This window comes from Paroedura picta, chromosome 6 (genome assembly GCF_049243985.1).
Source record: "Paroedura picta isolate Pp20150507F chromosome 6, Ppicta_v3.0, whole genome shotgun sequence".
Taxonomy (NCBI): domain Eukaryota; kingdom Metazoa; phylum Chordata; class Lepidosauria; order Squamata; family Gekkonidae; genus Paroedura; species Paroedura picta.
This window is the reverse complement of record NC_135374.1, coordinates 27,945,433-27,968,816: the sequence shown is the minus strand read 5'-3', so window position 1 is coordinate 27,968,816 and position 23,384 is coordinate 27,945,433. Positions and strand designations below refer to the sequence as shown.

The window sequence follows — 23,384 nt, the reverse complement described above, 5'->3', positions numbered from 1 at the left end:
GTTTTAGTTTGCTGATGTGTTATTTTTAATGGGACATTTTGCACTGTTTTATGTTGTTAGGAACTTCAAGAGATTCTGGAAAGAAAAGGCTTTTTTAAAAGTCACATAGGTGAATAGTTCTGTGCCTCTGAGCATCCAGGATCCCAGGAAAAGTGCACCCATGTGTAACAACATAAAATATAACAAAAATGAGATAAATCTTTTCAAAACAATCCCTTGGTATGTTAAAAACATGATCATTTAAACAATTTGGAGTGGAGGAGAGATGCAGAATGCTATCCTTTTGTTCATTTTTATGGAACAGGAGATCAGAATTGTGTTCTTCATATCAAAGAATACAACAAATTGTAATTTCTTTCCTGACTTGTCCTTTGTGTGCCAGAAAAGTAAACACATTTTTAAAAGGATATTATTGCACACAGACAGTTAAGTTTAAAGAATCCTTTAAATATATATATACTAGTAATCAAGCCCGCTGTAATTAAAATACAGCGGGCGCTAGGCAAGGGAGCCCCCGGCAGCTGTGCAGAGCGCGGCTGCCGGGGGCTCCCTTGCCGGCGGCCTGACATGTCGGAGGCGCTTTGCGCCTCCCGACGCGTCAGGCCACCGGCAAGGGAGCAACTGTGAGCCTTGTCAGCAGGGCGGGAATCGGCCGGGCTGATGGTCTGTCCGGAGGAAGGGCCCAATGGTCTGTCGATGGTCAATGGGCCGATGGCCTGGCCGATGATCTGTCCGGAGGAAGGGGCCAATCAGGCCCCTTCCTCATCACGGACAAAGCCCGCCCTAACTCCTCCCACCAAGCCCTTAGCACATTATTTAGTGGCGCCGCGGGCATGTTAAGGATATCTGTGATGTAGAGGTATCCAGCCACGTTCTTGTGAATCATTAAATCAAACAAAACCCGATTAGAAACTCTTTCAAAACAGGCACAAGAAGCTGAGTGGAACTGAGGTGCTCCAGAAGCCTGCTTAAGAAAGATCCTAGCTAAATAAGGAGACTGAACACAAGCAAACACACTCACCAGCCTAAACCTACACCTGACTCTTCTAATTTCTACTACTGTAAATATCACCAAGGTCTTAGAAGCTAGAGTTTTACCTGTAATGAGATGGTGGAAGATCCTGGATGGCATTTTGAATTTGGACCAACTTCTCTTCTTCCGGAAAGCTTGAAACTGCCTCCTGCAGGATGAAAACAGAGAAATTAAGCCAAGGAAGAAGCAGTTCTTTGGTGGACCCAAAGAGTGCTGGTTGAATTACATGATGCAGGCAGATTCAGTCAAAACAGAAGAAAGACACATAGCAGAGAGCAGTCTGATAGGTGTTAGAATCATACAGGCCTTCTAGTCCAACCCCCTGTTCAATGCAGGATCAGCTTAAAGCACCCATGATTCCAACTGCTACTTGAAGACTTGAAGACTGCCAGTGAGGGGGGAGCTCATCACCTCCTTGGGCAACCTATTCTACTACGAGACTACTCTGACAATGAATTTTTTCCCTCATATATAGCGTACCGTTCTACACATAGTTTAACCCATTACTGCGAGTCCTATCCTCTGCTGCCAACAGGACCTGCTCCCTGCCTTCCTCCTAGTGACAACCTTTCAAAGACTTAAAGAGAGCAATCATGTCCCCTCTCAACCTCCTCTTCTCCAGGCTGAACTTTCCCCATGTCCCCCAGCCTTTCCTCACAGCCCTTTGTCCCCAGGCCCTGGATTATCTTCATCAGTCTCTGCAGAACCCTCTCAATTTTGTCCACTTCCTTTTTGAAGTAAGGCCTCCAGAACTGTACACAGTACTCCAGGTGGGTTCTGATCAATGCAGTAAACAGTGGGACTATTGTGATTTTGATGTGATGCCTCGGTTGATACAGCCTAAGATTGCATTTGCCTTTTTAACATTAACTTTAGGTGTTGAAGCATATACTGGGGAAATGTGCTCCAAACACATTTCAGTCTTGAAGCTACACCTCCATGAGTCCTTTCTCAATGTTCAAGCCAAAAATAAAATAACAAAACAAAGGATCACAAAATAATGAGTGAATTTAAGAGGCAAGCTAGAATTAAATGGTTTTTTAAAAATATATTTTTTAATTTATTTTATTTATTGACCACCACCCCCCCCCCCCCGGTCCAAGCCAGCTCATGGTGGTTTACAATAAAACCCCAGTAAAATAACAATAAAATACAATTATAAAACCCCTGGCAGTGTAATCCCTCTTTCCTCCCTCCCAACCCAGCAGTCCAATGCCATTCAAAAAAAGCCTGTCCCCTCCACTCCCCGCCCAGCCAGCCTCGGTGGGAGGGAGCACCTCCAGCCCCAGGCAGGAGGGACCCCAGATCTTCCATGACCTGGCCTCAACAAAATGCCTGATGGAAGAGCTCCATCTTACAGGCCCTGCAGAAGTGCACTAGAACTTTCAGGGCCCTCATCTCTTCTGGGAGCTCATTCTACCAGGTTGAGGCCAGGTGCACATCCCATGGACTGGGAACCACCAGCAAATTCAAATCCACAGAGTGAAAGGCCCTGTGGGGGGCATAAGGAGATAGGCAGTCACTTGGATAGGTGGAGCCCAAACCACGAATGGCCTTGAAGGTTAATACCAGAACCTTGAACTTGATCTGGAATGCAATTGGTGGTCAATGCAGCTGCCTCAGCACCGGTTGGATATAAGCCCTCCAAGATGACATAGAGAGGGCCATAGCAGCCAGATTTTGCACCAGTTGTAATTTCCAGGTAAAGGACAAGAGAAGGCCCGCATAGAACGAGTTACAGAAGTCTAGTCTGGAAGTGACCATTGCATGGATCACTGTAGCCCAGTGTTCCAGAGACAGGTAGGGTGCTAGTAGCCTCGCTTGGCGTAGATGGAAAACACCACCTGGGCTACTCTGGTGATCTGTGCCTCCTTCGATAGAGAGGCGTCAAAGATCACCCCCAAATTCCTGGCCATAGGTACAACTTTGGAAGTTTTCCAAAATTTTGATAGCTCAGGTATATTTTTTTTCTGAATTAAAACTAGAGGCATGCATCACTTTCATGCCCAGTCTATAAAAAGGACAGAGACACCAATCTGAATAGCAAGAATGCTTTTTAAATACGTATGATGCATATCATTGGCTAGGCACTTTACAGTGATTATATTACAAGGAATAAACCCTGCCAGCAGTACTAATTAGTAATTAAGTGACTTATGCTTTACTTTATTAGACTTCAAGTTGTTGGCAGGGATGAGTTTCTGTTTTGTACAGCACCTAGCACTAAAATCACGGGCTGCATAAATAATCACCATGAAGTCTGTTTCCTATGGCAGCGTTCCAAGTGTAATCCAGAAGGCTTGAAACCTCCAGCCACATCCTAGTCATGTTTATTGAGAAAGAAATCTCACCAAACTTCTCGATAACTGTGTTTAAGAGATGTTTCATGCCAGGGATTCCCAAACTTTTTCAGGCTGCCACCCCCCTTGACTCCTAGGCCACATTCCTAGTGCCTCCCTCTACCCACATATATCCCTTTCCTGATGTTAGGTCTGCTGCAAATTCAAAGCATACTATATTGGCTACACTTCCTTTTTGGTTGTTGTGCAGTGGCCATATTTTTGTCTGGAAAAAAATATTTAGATTCTTTGTAAAAGTCATTTCTAAACACCCCTTTAGGTCCTCGTTGGGAAGAAAGACAGATATGGAGAGAGAGAGAGCAATGGAAAATTCCATGAGCAGGAGCAAGCAGGAGAAGGCGTTTCCAGATTCTGAAGGGTTGCCAGCCCTGAGTTAAAAAATTCCTGGAGATTTGGTATGGAGCTTGGGAAGGAGCTCAGCAGGAATATGATCCCATCCAGCCTACCTTCTGAAGCTGCCATTTTCTTCTTGCTTTGCTGAAGCAAGCAGCCACCCTTTGGTTCTCAGCTCTCTCCATTTGCAGATGTGCGGGATGTAGTTCTGCCTGCAGCCTAGCCATAGAGGCCTGCAATGTGCTGATTTCATAATTACTCTTTAAACTTTTATACACTGCTTCAATAAGGAGAATGAAGATGAATATGATATATGTTTGTAAATATTCTTTCCTAGTAAAGATTACTCCCTTTTAAAACTGAAAGCACTGTAAGTCTCGATCAGTGCCTCATCCACAAAGGTAACTAATAACTGCATACTTTCAAAGTGCTCTGTTACTCTGCAGCTTTAATTTTCTGGAGGTACTCAGGATCAAGCAATGTCCAAAAGTCCCAATACTCTTCCTTGCAGGAATGTCATTCTGCTGTTTCTCTGTACCAGCTGTACTTGGAGTTCATTCATGTGAATGCTGTCAACTCCCCTGCCTCCGCTCTTCTGTGGGTAGATCCTTTGGGGCTACCAATTAATGTCTCATGGCCTATTAGCATTTTTCTAACAACGAAGTCAAGTGCTGCGTCACACAGTCTGGGAAACTTGGCTGTATATCAAAACAGTCCAATGATTCACCCAGCCTAATGTTACTAAAAAATGGTTGAAGACTTTAGTTGGCTACACGGAAGTTTTGGGTGGAAACTCTTTGAATTAGTGCCTTGCTTTGCAAAAAACACACACACACACTAAATATCTCTTTATAGTATACAACACATGGGATCTTGGTCATTTTTCACACTCCGATAGATTTGTTAAAAATGCAGAAAACAAGAAAGTACAAAGTACACAACAAAAATGTATATTTTTCTCTCTTTCCCTTTTTAGTACCATTACAAAAAGAGAGAGAGAGAGAGCTCCCAGTAAGCTGTATGGCAGGGGTAGTCAACGTGCGGCCCTCCAGATGTCCATGGACTACAGTTCCCATGAGCCCCTGCCAGCATTTGCTGGCAGGGGCTCATGGGAATTGTAGTCCATGGACATCTGGAGGGCTGCACTTTGACTACTCCTGCTTTATGGGATGCAAGGGAATAGAAATCCATGCCGTATTAATTTATTTAAAACATTTCTACAATGCCTTTTCCCTCAGATAAGGGCTCCCAAAGCAGCAAACATCAAACCATTGAAATATTTCAACATTAAAACAACATTTCAAATAAACTATATATAAAAGAATGGAATACTAACATAAACCCACACAAGACCACAACCAGGGAGTGGGGCCAATAAGAGCTACTGAAGGGATGCCAAACAAGGAAAACGAGCAGAACAAATGTTAAGACCTACAAAGTTTTATTCAAGTCATAAGCTGTTGTGTGCACAGCATACTTTGCCAGACATTGAAAGGGAAATGACCGGAAAATATGGTTGCCAACATGCAGGTGAGGCCTGGAGATCTGATATTATGATTGATCTCCAGACAACAGAAATCAGTTTCCTTGGAGAATATGGCTCCATTGGTGGGTGGATGCTATGGCATTGAACCCCACTGAGGTCTCTCCCCTCCCCAAATCCTGCCTTTCCCAGGCATCAACTCCTCCCCCCAGTCTCCAGGTATATTCCACCCCAGAGCTGGCAGCCCTTAGGGCTGTAAATTTAATGATGAAGGTGACAACCGCTTTAGGAATGTCATGATATAGTTATGTATTCAGTTTCTCAGGCCATGTCCCATTGCATTGACCATTCCTAGGGCACTCTGTTCTTGTAACAGCTCAGTGAAAAAAGACCATACTTATATTCATTTATACTGAGATTCCACAAATTAAAGGAAATGAGATGAATGATTTGGCCAAGGACAGGGAACCTGGGACTAACAAGACCAAGAAAGCCATTAAGATGGAAACAAAGCTTCAAGAATATTATGCAGGCCAAAGTAGAGGACTTATCTCTACCATACATATGTTAATCATCTTTTTAACTCTAGGAACAAAGACCATACATTGATTTACATGACAGAATTTTTGGTCTGTTTCTTTGATTCCTCCCCCCCCCCCACACACACACACATACATCTGTCTACAACTTTAAAGCCATGCATAATTTGTACTCAATTCCTTCCTCTTCCCCAACAACTTGCATTAAAGTTGCTCAGAGATTTCTGCTTGGACTATTTCCACCCACGCTCAATTTCTGCATTCATGGCATGATCATTTCGAACCTACACCTTGACTCATTAACTTCCACCAAAACAGGGAAGGGAACAGAGCTGCTACATCAGAATTATGCTGCTTTCACCCACTTTGCACCAGATTAAGTCACAGCAAAGTCTCCTGCTGCTGATAAAATTATAATAAGAATCTGTTGGTTTTGGAGGAGGAAGAGAAATGACATGCACCTTGCTTGGAACGCTGTTAAGAATGGAAAGAGAGCCCGTTCTTTATAGCGCAGAGGTACTGAAGAAGACTATGGGCATCAGATGTCATGCTCATTGTAAAAAAGATATTTGATAATGCACTGATTATTGAACTCACAGAATAACTGAGCATTTTGAAAGTACAGGCTGTGATTTTACTCTGCTCATTTGCTTAATTATTTATTTTTGCCCTTTGTGATATAAAATTGCTAGGAGTACTTTTATTTCATTTCATTTATTTGTTTGTTTGTTTATTAGAAGATTTCTATTCCTCCCCTGCCCAAGGGCTCCAGCTAGATTACAACAATAAAACGACGATTGGCTATAAAAATATATGAGATATAAGATAATAAAATCTAACATTGGTCATTCATAAATCCATAAAATAACAACCATCCCATGAAGTAGTTTAGGCTGAGGGAGAGTAACTGGCCCAAGGTTACCTAGTGAACTTCCATGACTTAGTAGGGGTTTGAACTAAGATCTCCCTGATCCTAGTCTAGCACTCCAACCACTACACCACACTGGTTCCCCCACAAGAGTCTACTGATAATTGAAAGGAACTGCAATAAAAATCTGGAAGATGCTGCTTTCCAGCCCAGGTATGGCATTATAGCCCTTGAGCAAGCCTTCACAATACAAGTTGGTGTAGCACTAAGCAACACCTGCACCAGCCTCAAGGCAGGGCTGAAAAAAGCACATATTTCACCCATCTTTCTGTCTGCCGCATTTTTATCCTGCCCTTCCTTCAAGAAGCTTAGAGTGGGGTATATGGTTGTTCATACAGCTTTTCTTCCCAATGGCTGCTCAAAGTGGTTTACAACTTCAATTTCCCCTTCTTCTATGTTGTCCTCACAACAACCAACCGGTGAGGTAGTTTTGGCCAAGAGAAAGTGACTGGCCCAAAGTCATCCAGCAAGCTTCAGTGGGTGAGGGTTTCGATCTAGGCCTCTCAAAGTATTAGTCAGTATCGTACCCATCAGACTGGGCCTCAGTGTAGTGACTCTCAGTGGCCTTTTTCATGCTGACTTTCAATGTATATGATCTTAGGAAGGAGAAATTGTTATGAGACATCAAATCTTGTCAATACTCCAATATATTTGGAGACTACAGCTAAAGAGAGGGGAGAAAGGTCTGGAATATCTTTTTGCCTCCAGCTGATCTAGGCTCAGCTTTTGCTGCTCTTATGTTCCTGGTATTTATCCTGGGTGTGGTCACAGGCATAAGCCTTTCCCACAAGCCCTTTGTCTCTTTGCCAATGGCTTGTGGCCTCCAATGAGTTGACCTACTGAAACCAGCACCAGCCTGGGATGTTGCAACATTGTATTGTATATGTTTTTGTTGAAATTGTATTTTTTCATGTCATAATGTGATTTGAGTCCCTAGATGGGGAGCCAAATGAGTATTAAATGCCTAAATAGATAGATAAAGCCCATGGCTTGATATATTTCCAGAATACAGGAAGTACAACCATGATACTCGTGGGAATGCTAGTGGTGATTTTACCACACGGCAATCTCATAAACTGCATATGGGTGAACAGGACACCAGTGTCAAGCAGTGTAGTGGGAATTATATTGAAGGTAGTTCGTCTGAGGTCAAACCATTGGTTCTTCTCAGTACTGACTTCTTGGATTGGCACTGGCTTTTAAAGTTTTTATTATCATGATCTTCCCTAATCCCAATTCCAGATTGGAACTCTTGAAAACAGAGAACCAGGGACTGAAACGGAAGCATCTGCCTGCAAGTGATATGCCTGACCGCTGGCTTACAGCTACAGGGAAAGAATAAACTAAACGGTTGGAAGGAGAAGTGCTTCATTTGCCATAGGTTGCATAGAATTTTGCTCTACCATGAAGTCCCTTGCCTAGGAAGCCCTTCCTCTTAACCCTAAGTAAGTGAACTGATTGAAACTATTCCATAAAGGGACAAAAATTGGGTTTTTTACCGTACAAACTTTATACCTAACTTTTCTGCCCCTTTAAGAGCCACCAAGGAGCTTACAAATCAAAACATGCATAATAAAATCCCCATTAAAACCATTAAAACTAGCCCCAAACACATAAATTAAAACAATTAAAACCAGTGCTGAATACATATAAAACATAAAAGCAACTATTGAAATATTGGGCAGGAAGGAAGGATCACTGAATGAATTGCAACAAAAACAAGAGTCTTTACCAGCTGATGGAAGATGGTACAGGAGGAGACAAATTAAAATCCCTGGGGAAAGAGTTCCAGAGTTTAGGTGTCACTAACAAAACAGCCTCCCTTGAAATGCCATCATCTGATCTCAGATGGTGGGGTCACCCAAAGCAGGACCTCCAAAGATGACCATAATGATCAGGAAGTTCATCAGAGAGTAAGCAGTACTTCTGGTATTCCAGCCCTGAACCATAGAGGGCTTTAAAAATCAACACCACCTTGAATTGTGCACAGAAACAAATTGGGGGCCAGTGCAGATGGGCCCAAACTGGAATCATATTGTATCTATGACCCACTCCAATCAACATCTTGCCTAGAGAATATGGCCCAAATTGAAGGTTTCAAGCTCTTCTCAAGGGCAGACCCATGTGGAATGCATTGTAGTGATCAATGCTCTGTGCTTGCTCAGAAATGGTCTGCTTTAATATTATTTCACATATCTCAGGACCAATGATCGAAAACCAGTTCCAGAGCTAAAAGCTGGTTCAGATTAAGGCCTGGAAACAAACAAAGACTGAGATGCAGAAAGAACGGAGAGTGCAGACAAAATAATGAAACAGGAAGGGGGGAAAAAAGAGGGAAATGATGAATGGTTCTTCCCTCTACCCACCCACCACACACAGAGAGAAAAATGGAGTAATGGAAGGAGACCAAAACTGCTACAGTTTCACTCTTTGGAAATCCCCCCCCCCCAAGAAAACAATTACAAGTGTAGGCTTGGGTTGGAACAAGACAGAGAAGATCTCACCGTGAATTTCTTGTAAAGTTCATAAGTGAGGAGGGGGTTGGGTAGCTCCCGGAAGTATAACTTGCAAAGTGACCCCACACAGTGAATATCCTGGAGGTAAATTTCCCTTGTCAGATCTGGGCACTGGTCAGAGGCAAACTCTTGCCTGGAATAACAGAGATGAAAGCATAGTGGTGTTAATGAGGAGGAGCTGAAACAATTTGTGTCTGATTTCTGTCACGGTAAAAAAACAGAGAGAACGAGAATAAATGTTCACTGATTGAGTAGCAGCAAGGTAGAATGTGCCTTCTCAGTGAAGGGAAACCTGTTCGGCACCCAGAATCACCATGGAAACCTATACCTCGAGGGCTGCAATGATTATGCATATTCTTATATCACATAATTTACATATTTTAAATGCCATTTGCATGAGGATTATACATTGTAAGCCACAGTTGAGTGAGCTTTGCAATGTTCCTTGGGCAGGTTTGCAGTCAGCCATGATGCATGTATTCCACATCTAGCTTTTCACAGGAGTGTGTACCTTCCCACCCTTGTGCATAGAATGTTTGAAAAGAATTTACAGACAAATAGGTTCCATCCACAAGCTCCATCCTCCTGCTACCCATTTTTGAAATTAAATTTCATTTAACACAACTAGAACACAATACCATTGAACTCATCTTCCATACGTCTAATGATTAAGAAGATAATATTGAAAGCACAGGGCAAATTCCGATCATGACAAAAATGACCAATCCTAGAGGGCAAGAATATCGGTTTATAATATAAATGAATACAGGAGACCATGGCTCTGTCCACTGTTTATGTTTCCTATCAGATCTCACTTCATACCAGAGAAGTAACTCAAATACTTTCTTTGGCTATTCTTGTTTATTTGGACTGGATTGTAATCTCTACTGCCTACCAAAATAAATCCAGCACAGACTCTAAAATTATATCTGCAATGATGTTTACAAGGGAAATCTTGGTGTCGAAAGATAGTAACATTCACAACATTTATTCAGTAGTTTTTAAAACTAAATTTCCTTCCCCCGCCCCACACATAGTTGTTCTACTTGAAATCCATGTGAGGGAAACTGGCTTTTGTTTGATGGCAGTGCCCAACATGCTTTGACTCCTGAGTTACAGAGCAGAGATACATTTCAAGATGCAAAATACCACTGTTGCCATTTTCAGCCTATTGAACCATCCAGTTTTTTCTTTATCCTGGCAAGTGGATCTTATGGGCCCCAAATTGTGTATCAATTGGTGTGTTTTAGCTCATGAGAGCCAGCTTGGTGTAGTGGTTAGGAGTGCAGACTTCTAATCCGGTGAGCTGGATTTGATTCCACGCTCCCCCACATGCAGCCAGCTGGGTGACCTTGGGCTCGCCACAGCACCAATAAAACTGTTCTGACAGAGCAGTGAAATCTGGGCTCTCTCAGCCTCACCTAATTCACAGGATGTCTGTTGTGGGGAGAGGAAATGGAAGGTGATTGTAAGCCGCTTTGAGACTCCTTCGGGTAGAGAAAAGTGGCATATAAGAACCTCCTCCTCCTTCTCCTTCTACCAGGGGTCTCTAAGATGGCACCAGAGAACCAGCCAACTCCTTTCCTGATGCCCATCAAATGGCTTTCAAAAATGGGCAAGGTATGGGGCCACTGGAGGTTTGATAGGCTGTGCAGATTTTTAAAACATTACTTTGGCTGCAGCTGCCACCATGACATAAGGATATTCCCTGTATCCTTGAAGGGGGCAGTTATTTTGAATCTGGCTCCCCATCCTGTGGCAGCCATTTTGTGGCTTCACCACCATGCTGTATCAGAATTCCAAAGTTGGCCATAACCTGTAAAAGGTTGGGAACCCCCAGTTTATACTAATCTTTTTTCTTTTGTAGAGAAGGGAAGGGAGCATGAGCCTAAAGGCACCACTGTAGCCTGCTGCACACGGAACGTACAAACCGTGGAATAACCTTGAACTAAGTCTTCAGAAATAATGAACTATACTTAATAAAGATGGGACTGGAAGCAAAGAATGTGCCCTTTCTTAAAAACTGTGTTTGAGCATGATCCAGATCCTCGAGAGACCACAGGGGGATTCTTAAGGTTTATACCATGTAGGACAATTAGTCTGCATTTAAAAATGCAGTGTAAACAATAAGCAGCACAGTTTGTTTGATAAGGCCACAAACAATGAGCTTCAAGGTTTCTCTCAAGTACATTATCAGATTTTCTATTCATTGCCCCATGGCCATTGCTTTACAACAACAAACCAGGCTCAACCCATGCATTCACAGACTGTTCTCACACCATCTATGCTAACTGTCTCTTGAATGTGGCCTCTTATCCTGCTCACCTCAGCTTCTGAATGTTGGAGGTCACTCCAGAAAGCCGGTAGATTCCGTCCACAATGCCGTGAGTCTCTATGAACTCTGCACAGCTCTTCAGAACTGGGGGTACTATGAAAAGGAGAGAGGGAGAGAGAAATAAGAATTGTTACAGTGGAAAGAGACCTTTCCCAGGTGACCTCAAACTGAATCACCTTTTTGGTAGCAAGTCATCATAGACAACTCAAAAATAACAAATAGCGTTTCATGCGCTGGTCCATTTAATTTAATTTGCAGAGTGAAATCCTCATCAGTGGGACAATCAACATAGAACATCGGTACCCTCCTGCCCAGGCAAAATGAAAACCAAATGCAACGTGTATAAACCTGCCTAAACTTGAGACAGCCATTCGTCCACCCAGATCAGTAGGATCCCATTTGAATGGCAACGTATTCGTCAACATCTTAGGCAGAGAAAGATATTTGCCAACACCATCTGCGATATTTTAACAGGAGACTGAAGCTAGGACATTGTACATGGTATCACTGTACAACATCTCTTCCTCTGCATCATCGGAGCCATTATACCTTTAATCACCAGATTATTGTACTGTATTGTGGCAAGGTGTTAAGATGGTTTTCCATTGAAATAAACTGAACTGGTTACCAGATTAAGCAATAAATCCCAAAAAGGATTTATTTATGTACTAGCAAGAAAGCCCATTGCAAGCAGGAATACAATGGGTGCTAGGACTCTGTGTGTGTCTCTCTCTCTTTCTCGCTACGTGTATCTCGGTGTGCCTCACAGCAGAAGGAATAGCAGGTAATTAGAGCTGGTTTGTAGGAGGGAAGGAGGGCTGGTGTGCAGCTTGGGGCAGCTCTCTCTCTTTGACTCTCTCTGCCTCCCTCGCAGCAGGAGCGATAGGAGGGAATGAGGGATCGTGTTTGATCTGGCAGGGCTCTGTGTGTCTCTCTCTATCTCTGGCATGTCTGAGAGGAACGTGGATAGCATTCAGGGAGGGAGGACGGGAGCTGTAGGGGCAGGGCCAATCATTGGCCCTATTCCAACTTGGACAGCCGGACACATTCCACCCACTCAGACTGTTTCACAAATATACAGAGGAACCATGGATAAGGATATTTTCTTTGCTTCTTCAATGCCCCGCTTTTCTCCCAGTGGTGACCCAAAATAGCTTACAACGTTCTTCTCATCTCCATTGGATCCACACAACTGCCCTGTAAAAGAGGCTAATCTGAGGGTGTGTCACCGGTCTAAGGTTTCCCTGCCAGCTTTGATGGCAGAGTGGGGATTTAAATCTGGATCCACCATGCTGGTTCCCCATCAGTCTCTAATCACCATATCCCACTTACTATGATCCCAAAGGAATATAGCAGGTCTCCCCTGGAAACGGAATGCTCAAGTCAATGAAGAGAGAAGAACTATTTTTTTTACCTCACTTTTCACTACCTCATGAAGTCTCAAAGTAGCTTACAATCACCTTCCCTTCCTCTCACCCCCAACCTCTGACTCTTTATTTTCATGCCATACTCTATTTTCCACACACTGAATTTCTCCCCATAAATTATACACAGTTTTCACTATCTATGTATTAATAAATCAACAGTATACATATATATTACGTATTTTGCACATATAAATACTGCATATGTTATATATAAAACCTATACAACATACATACACGCATAACACTCATTAATATGCAAACCTAACAGGAATATAAATTCCGAGGTCCAAACCAGTGATAAAAAATAAACAAATATCAAAACACATTAAAAATTGCATGGTCCTTCTGACAATGTGAAGAAGAAGAAGAAGAAGAAGAAGAAGAAGAAGAAGAAGAAGAAGAAGAAGAAGAAGAAGAAGAAGAAGAAGAAGAAGAAGAAGAAGAAGACTTGGTTCTTATATGCTGCTTTTCTCTATCCGAAGGAGTCTCAAAGCAGCTTACAGTCGCCTTCCCTTTCCTCTCCCCACAACAGACACCCTGTGAGGTGGGTGATGCTGAGAGAGCCCTGATATTACTGCTCGGTCAGAACAGCTTTATCAGCACTGTGGTGAGCCTAAGGTCACCCAGCTGGCTGCCTGTGGGAGAGTGCAGAATCGAACCTGGCTCGCCATATTAGAAGTCTGCACCCCTAACCACTGCATCAAAATGTGCACCTCTGACTGGCCCTCACCAGGGAAGCATTCCTCCAATAGGGTGAAAGCTCTCCCCCACTGAGGGCCAATCAGAGGATCTTCCCTGTCCCCATCCTCCATACTCCTCCTGGCACTTCCCATGAGGACAATGAACAGGCAGGAGGTAAGCTATCGGGCCTTCCACATGCCCTCTACCCTGCTCCATGCCAGTCACCCAGCTCCTGCCAGCCTCCTGGCAGCCATAGGAGGGCAGGGAAGGCTAAGTGGGCATGCTCCATGCCAGCCTCCTGGCAATCTGGGAAGGAAGCAGAAGGCTGAGCAGGCACATTCTGTGCCCACTGCTCTCACCAGCCTTCTATTTGCCAAGAGAGCTGGGAGGGCCCCCAGCCCATTTATAAAATAGGCTTTCCTACTAGTTTAAAATAAAATAGAAACATTCATGGATCCCTAAAAATCACTATGAGAATTTTCCGGGCTGCAGATAGAAATACTGCAGGTAACTGAAAGTGACAGTAATCAGTTCAGTTGTCAGTCTTTTAAGTGTGGGGCTTCTGCAGTGCTGATGAACTTGCTCCTGTTTGAAGGAGACATGCTTCTCCATTGCCTTCTGAATGTAGTCTTGTTGGCGCTGATTGGCAGAAAGGCGGGATATATTTTTTGGTATAAACCTGCACCTAGCACATGGATACGCCATCATTCATGCTTCACTGAAGGGGTATAAAGAACTTTCTTTTAAGCATGGCAATCACATCAGTAATTATACCTGTCCTGTTTATTGTCAGCAGACAGTATACCCATGTAGATACAAGCGCACACTGACAAAGATGTCAGTATTTATTTTGCAGGTGGTCCCTGCAACCTTGATGTGCTTGAAATGAAACACATTATTTCTAAAAAGTAAAAGTGAAGATTGCTACAAATTCTGACTTGCACGAGAGAACAACCGACATGGTTACTTGGGAATCTTCTCCCATTCCCAGTCCAATACCAAACCCTAAGCATGATGTGAAAATATTATGATGGAGTGATGCATAAATCTGTAGAGGAGGAAGAGTATTTGGCATGCAGAGCTGGCATAAAATCCACAGTTTCATGCATCTGGTACCATAGGAAGGGCCAGGATCAATCACAGAGAATCTGCTTTGCGTGCAGAAGGTCCCTGTTTTAATCCCTGGTATCTTGGGTTAGAAGAGAATCAGGTGTTGGATCTGAAAAGCCCCAGAGAGCCACTGCGAGCCAGAGCAGACAATGATAGATGGATGGTCTCATTTAGCATAAGGCAACTCCATGTGTAGCTGTACACACAGAGAACAAGGAGAGTTTGTTTCAATGGCTTGCAAGACTTGACAGAATATACCCAAGGTATGAAATGCTTCCTTGTAAAAACAATCTCTCTTGACCACATGCCATGGGTAAACTGCAGCCTTGAAACAAGACTAGAGCTTCTTATTCAGGGCAGAATGGAATGGAAAGCAAATGGGACACCTCAGCACAAGGGAAGACCAAACTGTTAAAATGATACTCAAGAGTCTGTAATATGCATCTATAAACTGCTACGATATATTAATGCAATTCATCTGCTGTGCATAAAATTGTCATCGGCATAATGTCACTATTGAGGAGTTCTAAAAAATAGTCACACGCCTGAAATGTTTGTGGGTGAGCTTTTCTTTGAGAACGTATCGACTAGTCAAAGTAGAACAGGCTCCAACAATGCAGGAAGCAGTATTATAGCCGGAAATTGGAAGCATTGCATAAGCAGATGTCATAGTCCCATTGTATACGGCACTGGTCAGACCACACCTGGAGTACTGTGTGCAGTTCTGGAGGCCTCACTTCAAGAAGGACGTAGATAAAATTGAAAGGGTACAGAGGAGAGCAACGAGGATGATCTGGGGCCAAGGGACCAAGCCCTATGAAGATAGGTTGAGGGACTTGGGAATGTTCAGCCTGGAGAAAAGGAGGCTGAGAGGAGACATGATAGCCCTCTTTAAGTATTTGAAAGGTTGTCACTTGGAGGAGGGCAAGATGCTGTTTCTGTTGGCTGCAGAGGAAAGGACGTGCAGTAATGGGTTTAAACTACAAGTACAACTATATAGGCTAGATATCAGGAAAAATTTTCACAGTCAGAGTAGTTCAGCAGTGGAATAGGCTGCCTAAGGAGGTGGTGAGCTCCTCCTCACTGGCAGTCTTCAAGCAAAGGTTGGATACACACTTTTCTTGGATGCTATAGGATGCTTTGGGCTGATCCTGCGTAGAGCAGGGGATTGGACTAGATGGCCTGTATGGCCCCTTCCAACTCTATGATTCTGTGATTCAGATGTCAATTGTAGAGGTGAACTCCTTTTATGATGTGTTTGTGGCCCACCTGGCCATGATGGTACTCCTGTTCGCAAATGATCCGTGAAGCTACTGTAAAAGGATATAATTGGTATCCACATTTATCTCCTTAACATCACCGAGAAGTGTTCATTGTAATTGTAAACTGAATGCATTCTTTGTCAAAAGTAACAAACGTCAAGAACACCATCAGACAAGATGAAAGAATTTCCAATAAGCAAAAAGAAGAGAACTGATTTTATTGACCACAGGACAGGCAAAGACAAGTTAGGTTAGGTGGCCTATGTAAAAAGGGGAGGAGTAAAGTTCCCTAGATCAGGGGTAGTCAACCTGTGGTCCTCCAGATGTCCATGGACTACAATTCCTATGAGCCCCTGCCAGCATTTAACTGGCAGGTTGACTACCCCTGCCCTAGATGCTCCAGTGGCTCCCAGAATAGTCTTAGTCTCAAGGACATGTGTTCTTGAGATCTTTGGAACAGTTTAGATTTGATAATATTGCTAACCTGGTAAAAACATCACAGCCCTTCTTCATAGGCACAGTGAGTAGGATTGCCAGATCTCCCCTAGGGGAAAATGGGGGCGGGTTGCCAGATCCAACATAGGAAACCCCTTAAGATTTGGAGATGGAACCTGGAAAGACTTCAGTCGGGTTCAATTTTTGTAATGTCCGTTCTCCAAAGTATCTGTTTTCTCAGTGGGAACTGATCTCTGTAGTCTGAAAATGACCTGTAATTCTGGGTGATCCGCAGATCCCACCTAGGGACTGGTGGTGAGGTTTAGTGCAGCATAGGGACAGCCACCTGTAAATTGCCCCCCCCCCCCAATTTGTCCTTCCTCCAAAAAGTTCAGGTCAATATGCATGGTTCCTCAGAGAGGCTATTTCTGAATCTCAATAGAGTTCTGCAATCTGTAGGACAGTTCTGAATAAGCTATATTTGATTTATTGTGGTATCCATCAACATCTTGTTCTCCATGCCTACAGCTACGCCTGTAGCTGAATGGGAAGGTGACTGTAAGCCGCTTTGAGCCTCCTTCGGGTAGGGAAAAGCGGCATATAAGAACCAACTCTTCTTCTTCTTCTTTCCATTTGGCTGTCCCCTCCAACCTTACTAGGGACACCTCTGCCAATCTGTTTCTTGAGGCAAAAGATTTTCAGACTTATTCGTACTACCCCCGTTATCCACCATTCTTTACTCCCCCAGTTTACCCCACTGTCATGTAATGCCTAGTTGACTTTCCAGTCAAAGGCTTCCTCAAACGTTATCCACACTAGTTCCTGTTGTCCCAGTCCTTGAACTTCACTAAACAGAAAACAGCCTGTTTTGTCAGAACCCACACTGGTTTTGTGATGTTAATTTTTTTTTTAAAAAAAGAGTTCACCAGGGACTCATTTCACTTGTGACCAAAAATTATAGTCCAACCTCACATCCCTGTGAGAGAAACGGGCTATGCATCAATTTCCTTCAGAGTGAAGCTCCTCAAGGACCTGATTATATGAACTTAAAACAAAAAACTGATCTCTACTAGGACAACTGAAACCCAGTAGTTTAGTCTCTCATTTGGTAACCTTTGAAAGAGTTGGGGTGAAAACATCAGTGACTAGATGGTAGGTACTAAGATAATTTCCTTCTGCTTTACTGGTTTGTCTGAAGTCATCCTGCATGGAAACGAAACATAACAAAAGTATTGGTTACAATTTTCCATGGAAAAAACTGAGCCCCGGAGCCATGCTGAAATTTCGCAAAGGTTGTTCTTCTGTAACTGTGTGCACAGAAACATAGCAAAATCCTTCAGTTTTGAATCAGAACTTTTCATTTCTTCAAGTGTGTGTGGGGAAGGTGGGGGCCAGAAGGAAAGGGAAGAAAAGAAAGCATTTGTTGTGTCGGGGGGGAAAGGAGGAATGGAGCTGGGTGTCCCAACCTAGTTGTGCCCATAATTGAAACCATACCAGAGGCTTGAAAGTTGGAAGAGGCAGCTAGTGTCACACAGTCAACCCCCCCCCCCATCGCTCTGCCAGGCAGCCAGAATGTCCTCGGTTTACGAGTACAATAGAAACCAGATGCAAGAAGAAAGAGACAGCGTGGACCCCAGGCGTCAGGCGGGAGGGAAATTGAGTTGTAATGAAAACACACCGAGAATATAGCTTTTTTTTTTTTTCCTTTTTGGACAAACATGAAACCAAAGAGAGATCAAGTAGTCCTAAAGCACGCATTGTGTGAAATATGCATTTTTATTGGGCACTGTTCTCATCTCCCCTTTCTGCTCTCGTCAATCTTCTGAAGCTATCATACACCAGAAGTCTTTATTTGATTACATTTTCATTCTGACTTTCCTCCAAGGAGTTTGGATAAATGAATGTACTTATTCTACACACCCCCACCTTTCTTCTCCACAACAACCATGCAGGGTATATGAAGTAACCAGAATATGGATGGCTTCAGTACGCTAGTCTGACATTCTAACCACTACACCACCCTGGCTATGTCTCCTCCTTTGGGATGGACATGACAAAGCTGCTATGAAAACCTTGGCTTGGACCTTACACCTTGACAAGTACTGGGGTTGCCAGCTCTGGAGACTTTGGGGGTGGAGCTAGGAGGTATTCTGCATGGAGCCGAATAAAACAGTTTAAAAAACAACCAGTTTAGACCACTTTATTATATTACAGTCGTTGTTCTGCATTGAATATAGTCTGTTGAAAAACTACATTGCAATGCTCTCTGCATGAAACAATTCATAGCCCTGCCCCCTGTAGTTTTGCCAACTCCGCTTTGTTCTCGAATGCAGTCACTAATCTGCATAACTAAAGATCTTCTCTGCATGGCTAATAGGCCGTCTCAGGCAGGCAGGAGAGAAATGAATCGGTGTAAAGCATCTTTCAGAAACAACGCTTAAAAGACGCATAAAGCACCGAAGAGGCAGTTCACCATGCAGAGCAAAATCAGTTTATCCATTATAAAGGAGACCTTTTTCAAGTTTAGTACTACTTTCTCTCACTGATACACTCCCCTCCATCAGCAAGCCCATGGTCTTCCTTTTTGTAGCTAGCTCAACTCAAATCCCAAATCTAAACAACATGCAATTACACAGGAACATAAAGAGTTAGCCTTTATGGTCTAGAGATGGTGATAATCTTGGGACGGCAGTCTTCTATTAAGAGTTGGAAACACAAGGAAAAAATGTTATTTTCATCTTTTCTTATCGAGTTCACTGTGGTGATATTTACAGCAATTTAACTCCTTATGTTGGAATACACAATTCCCAAATTATGACACAGCACACACACACACCAAACATGTGCATTTGTCCCAAACAATGCGAGCTGCATCGGCTAGAGGTGAAAATGGATCTTTCAGATATCCACTCAGGCTCTCTTAAATGCTTAACCGGGAACTGACAAAGTAATTCACGTCTAATCTCTATATCTTTTAATTCAATGGCATGATGTACATGTGTGTGCATGTGCAAGAGTCAGAGAGGGAGAAAGAGGCTGACATTAATCCAGTACCGACTTCAAACACTCTCAAATCCCTTTGACATCAAATGAGGATTAAGCACTGCTAACTACGTACCAAGTTTGCAGTCGCTGTTTATAATTCAAAGTGTTCCTTTAGGCTCCGCAAAGCAAACCTCACATTCTCTTCACCTTGAACTAAAAGGAATACTGTAGTATTTTTAAGATTAAGAGATTTGTTGCAGTGTACATTTTTTTTGTTTGGTTTTGTTTTTGCATAGAACCCCCCCCCCCCCCGCCATCAGTGACTACAACAAATCCGGTTAGATTGGAAGCAACAAGAATCTCACACAGCTATCCTTCTCAGCTTAAGAAAGGTGACATTAAAGAGAAGGGGACTTCGGAGCTCTGCGGAATTTGACATTTAGACATCCCTGACTGCCCTGATATGACACTAAAACGAAGAAATTAACCAACCAAAATGATGTTCCAAATAAATATCCATCTATCTCAAACATAGTCTTTTACCTTATTTTATTGCAGTGGTCCCCAACCTGTGGGCCACGGCCCGGTGCCGGGCCGTGAAGGCCATGGCGCCGGGCCGCGGCTCCCTCTCCCCGCCCCTCCCCCCCGCAGTAAAAAACTTCCCAGGCCGCAAGCTTGCGGCCCGGGAAGCTTCTTACTGCGGGAGGGCGGGGAGAGGGAATCGGGGCTGGGCCGCACCCCGATGTGCGGGCGGGGCTCGTGGGCGCGGTCGATGCGTGGGCGTGGCCCGTGCGGGCCGCGGGCCGCACCCCAATGCCCTGCCGGTCCCCAACCTCAGAAAGGTTGGGGACCACTGTTTTATTGTATTATATTATATTTGAAGTGGCCCAAACCAGGATGGTATCCAGATAAATGCATCCGTTTTCAAAAGCAATTTTTCTTCAGTGGCCTGTCCCTCTATATGTATTTCAATGGGTCCACTTCAACTTTACCAAAATTCCAAATTCTTGAAACTTTGAGGTTAATTATCACAGTACAGATTGGTCATAGGCTCTGCAACGTAGTAGAGATCCAAATATTAGTATACAGGGTCTGTGCAGCCAATGCAAACAAATCTATGAGTAAAAGAAACAAAACTGCTAATTCTATACCCCAGAGACATTTGTGCCCTTAGTCCAGTCATACCATTACCTTCAGCTGGCCAATGAAAACTTATTTTTCATTTAGATACTTAAGCTCCACTCTGAACGCATGAAGCTGTCTTATGCTAAAGTAAGGTGACCAGATTTTAACATTGGTAAAGCAGGACACCACTGACCGGGGGGGGGGGGGTTCTTGATTAAAAATTTGGTCTATAAGGAGTAACAAAAAGTTTCACCGAACACATAGAATGCAAAAATAGTATTGTAATATATATATTTCTTATTTCAACATAAGTACAAAAGTGGGATAATCTGGTCACCTTATGCTAAAGCAAACTCTGGATCCCTCAAGGTCAGAATTGTCTACACTAGACTGGCAGTGTCTCTCCAGGCTTTCTGGCAGAGGCCTTTCATATCACCTCCCACCAGATCCCTCCAGCTACAGAACCTGAAGGACCTTTGCAGGTGCATTACCACTGAGACACAGTACCTCCCATGGGGTCTCCAGAGCAGGTTACCACATTGTTCTCCCCTCCTCCATTTTACGTGATACCCATATATTAAGAGTAATCTTTTCCAGCCAGCTCCCCTCAGGAAAAAAAATCCATTTTTGTTGCTGCAGCACACCTGAGGTGCCGCAAAAATCACATAATGACATCTTAAAAAAAAAAAACAGACCAAAAGGTGAAATGCACAAAGCAGTACAGGCTACTGCTGTTCATTTTTATTTTATTTACTCCATGTTTAGCCTGCTGTTCTCACTGACAGATTACAAAATGGGGGGGGGGGGAGGCAGGGGAATCTAATCAGACAGCGTAGAACATCAAATAAGCTATGCAGCAGGACCACAAACAACACCCAATAGCACTTTGCCCTGACAAGTAAACACATTTTATAGCAACAAATTTGCTAGCGAGGAGAAGAATAAATTTACCTAGGTTAAAAAAGACATAGCATCCTTACTACAGTCACATGACTTTCAAAGACAATGTCTGGATGTTGAATAAAGAACAGGTAACAATGACATCCCCCCCCCCCACTAAAGACAGAGCCTTGTCCTCTTCAGAAGAACTTTCTAGGGACATAATATCTGTGTGAACAGCATTTTGCTCACAGACCCACATAAAGACAGAGATCCTCAGCCTTGACAACTATTGAGGTAAAATGCAGTTCTCGAAGGAAAACTAACCAATGGGCCAGCCCTACCATGCTAATTTTATTTTCCTGGACTCCAGGATCACTGCAGATGGGGACTGCAGCAAAGAAATTAAAAGACGCTTGCTCCTGGGGAGGAAAGCTATGGCAAATCTAGACAGCATCCTAAAAAGCAGAGACATCACCCTGCCAACAAAAGTGCATTTAGTCAAGGCTATGGTATTCCCAGTTGCAATGTATGGCTGTGAAGGTTGGACCATAAGGAAGAATTGAGGCTTTTGAACTCTGGTGCTGGAGAAGACTCTTGCGAGTCCCTTGGACTGCAAGGCGAACAAACCAGTCAGTCCTAGAGGAGATCAGCCCTGACTGTTCCTTAGAAGGCCAGATCCTGAAGATGAAGCTCAAATACTTTGGCCATCTCATGAGAAGGAAGGACTCCCTGAAGAAGAGCCTAATGCTGGGAGCGATCGAGGGCAAAAGAAGAAGGGGACGACAGAGAATGAGGTGGCTGGATGGAGTCACTGAAGCAGTAGGTGCAAACTTAAATGGACTCCGGGGAATGGTAGAGGACAGGAAGGCCTGGAGGATCATTGTCCATGGGGTCGCAATGGGTCGGACACGACTTTGCACCTAACAACAACCATGCTAATGTTGACTCTAGCAGTGACATCTGAGTTAGAAGTCTCAGACACCTGTGTTTGAACAGTGAGATAACCAATCAACATCAACTAGGTCTTAAAACCAAGAATCTTCCTTCTTAATCTCCCATGCCCCTTCCTACTGTGGCTGCCCTGCTCTCCTCTGGAAAAGTGAACAGACAAGGGTCAGTCATTCTCTCTCAGAGCTCTCTCAGCCCCACGTACCTTACAGGATGTCTGTCGTGAGAGAGGAAGGAAAGGCCACTTTAGGATTCCTTTCGGTAGTAAGAAGCAGGGAATAAAAATTAACTTTTCTTCTGTATTTGTCTTTTTTTAAAGAAATCTCACACTTCACATATTTACAGCAGATACAAGAATGAATGGATACATTCCCTCTGGACTCAATGGTACACTGCTATTATAGGGAAGTCAACTGTATTAACACCACTGTAGCAGAAACATCTCCGTGACACATGGATTATTGAAATTCTTACTTAATGACCATTGATCAACGAATACATTATATGCTACAAATCAAAAATGTCTAGGAAAGAAGCTGCAGAGTCCTTGTAGTACCCTCAGGATATTACAGCACTATAGAAGCATCGGCACTATATCAGGGCAGATTTATATGGCAAGGACTACAAGAGGTATGAAACTATGTTTTATAGATATTGTTTTATAAACTATTAAAGGTCTGTTAGAATTACTCTGGAGGGTTCTCCTTCCCCCTCCCCATTAGAATTCTATACTGAATGGCAGATAATCACAAAATGTATCCCCATCTTAATTTCTCCCCAGATGTTGGGGAGGGGGTACTCCCTGGCATGTCAGCCAAGCAACATTCCTGCATTAGCAATCCAACATTCTCTTGGCCTTTCACTTCCAGACTCAATTGAATCCACAGTGCATGAACTTGTGATCCAATGCCCTTGGATCAATGCTTTGGTGTCTCGCCCGCCCCTTACCTGGTTACTGATGCGCATGAGTGCATATGTCCATTGATTCAAGCACGGCATAAA

General features: G+C 43.4%; 1 protein-coding gene across 1 annotated transcript in view; it reads right to left on the bottom strand.

Annotated features, from left to right (window-relative positions):
• Positions 1–23,384, bottom strand: part of ARHGAP31 (Rho GTPase activating protein 31) — a 106,840-nt gene that overhangs the window by 29,973 nt on the left and 53,483 nt on the right. Inside the window, exons 2-4 of the mRNA XM_077341918.1 lie at positions 11,518–11,620; positions 9,181–9,325; positions 1,099–1,181 (exon numbers count right to left, since the gene is read on the bottom strand). Coding sequence (XP_077198033.1) covers positions 1,099–1,181; positions 9,181–9,325; positions 11,518–11,620 — 331 coding nt within the window. The remainder of the gene's footprint in view (positions 1–1,098; positions 1,182–9,180; positions 9,326–11,517; positions 11,621–23,384) is intronic.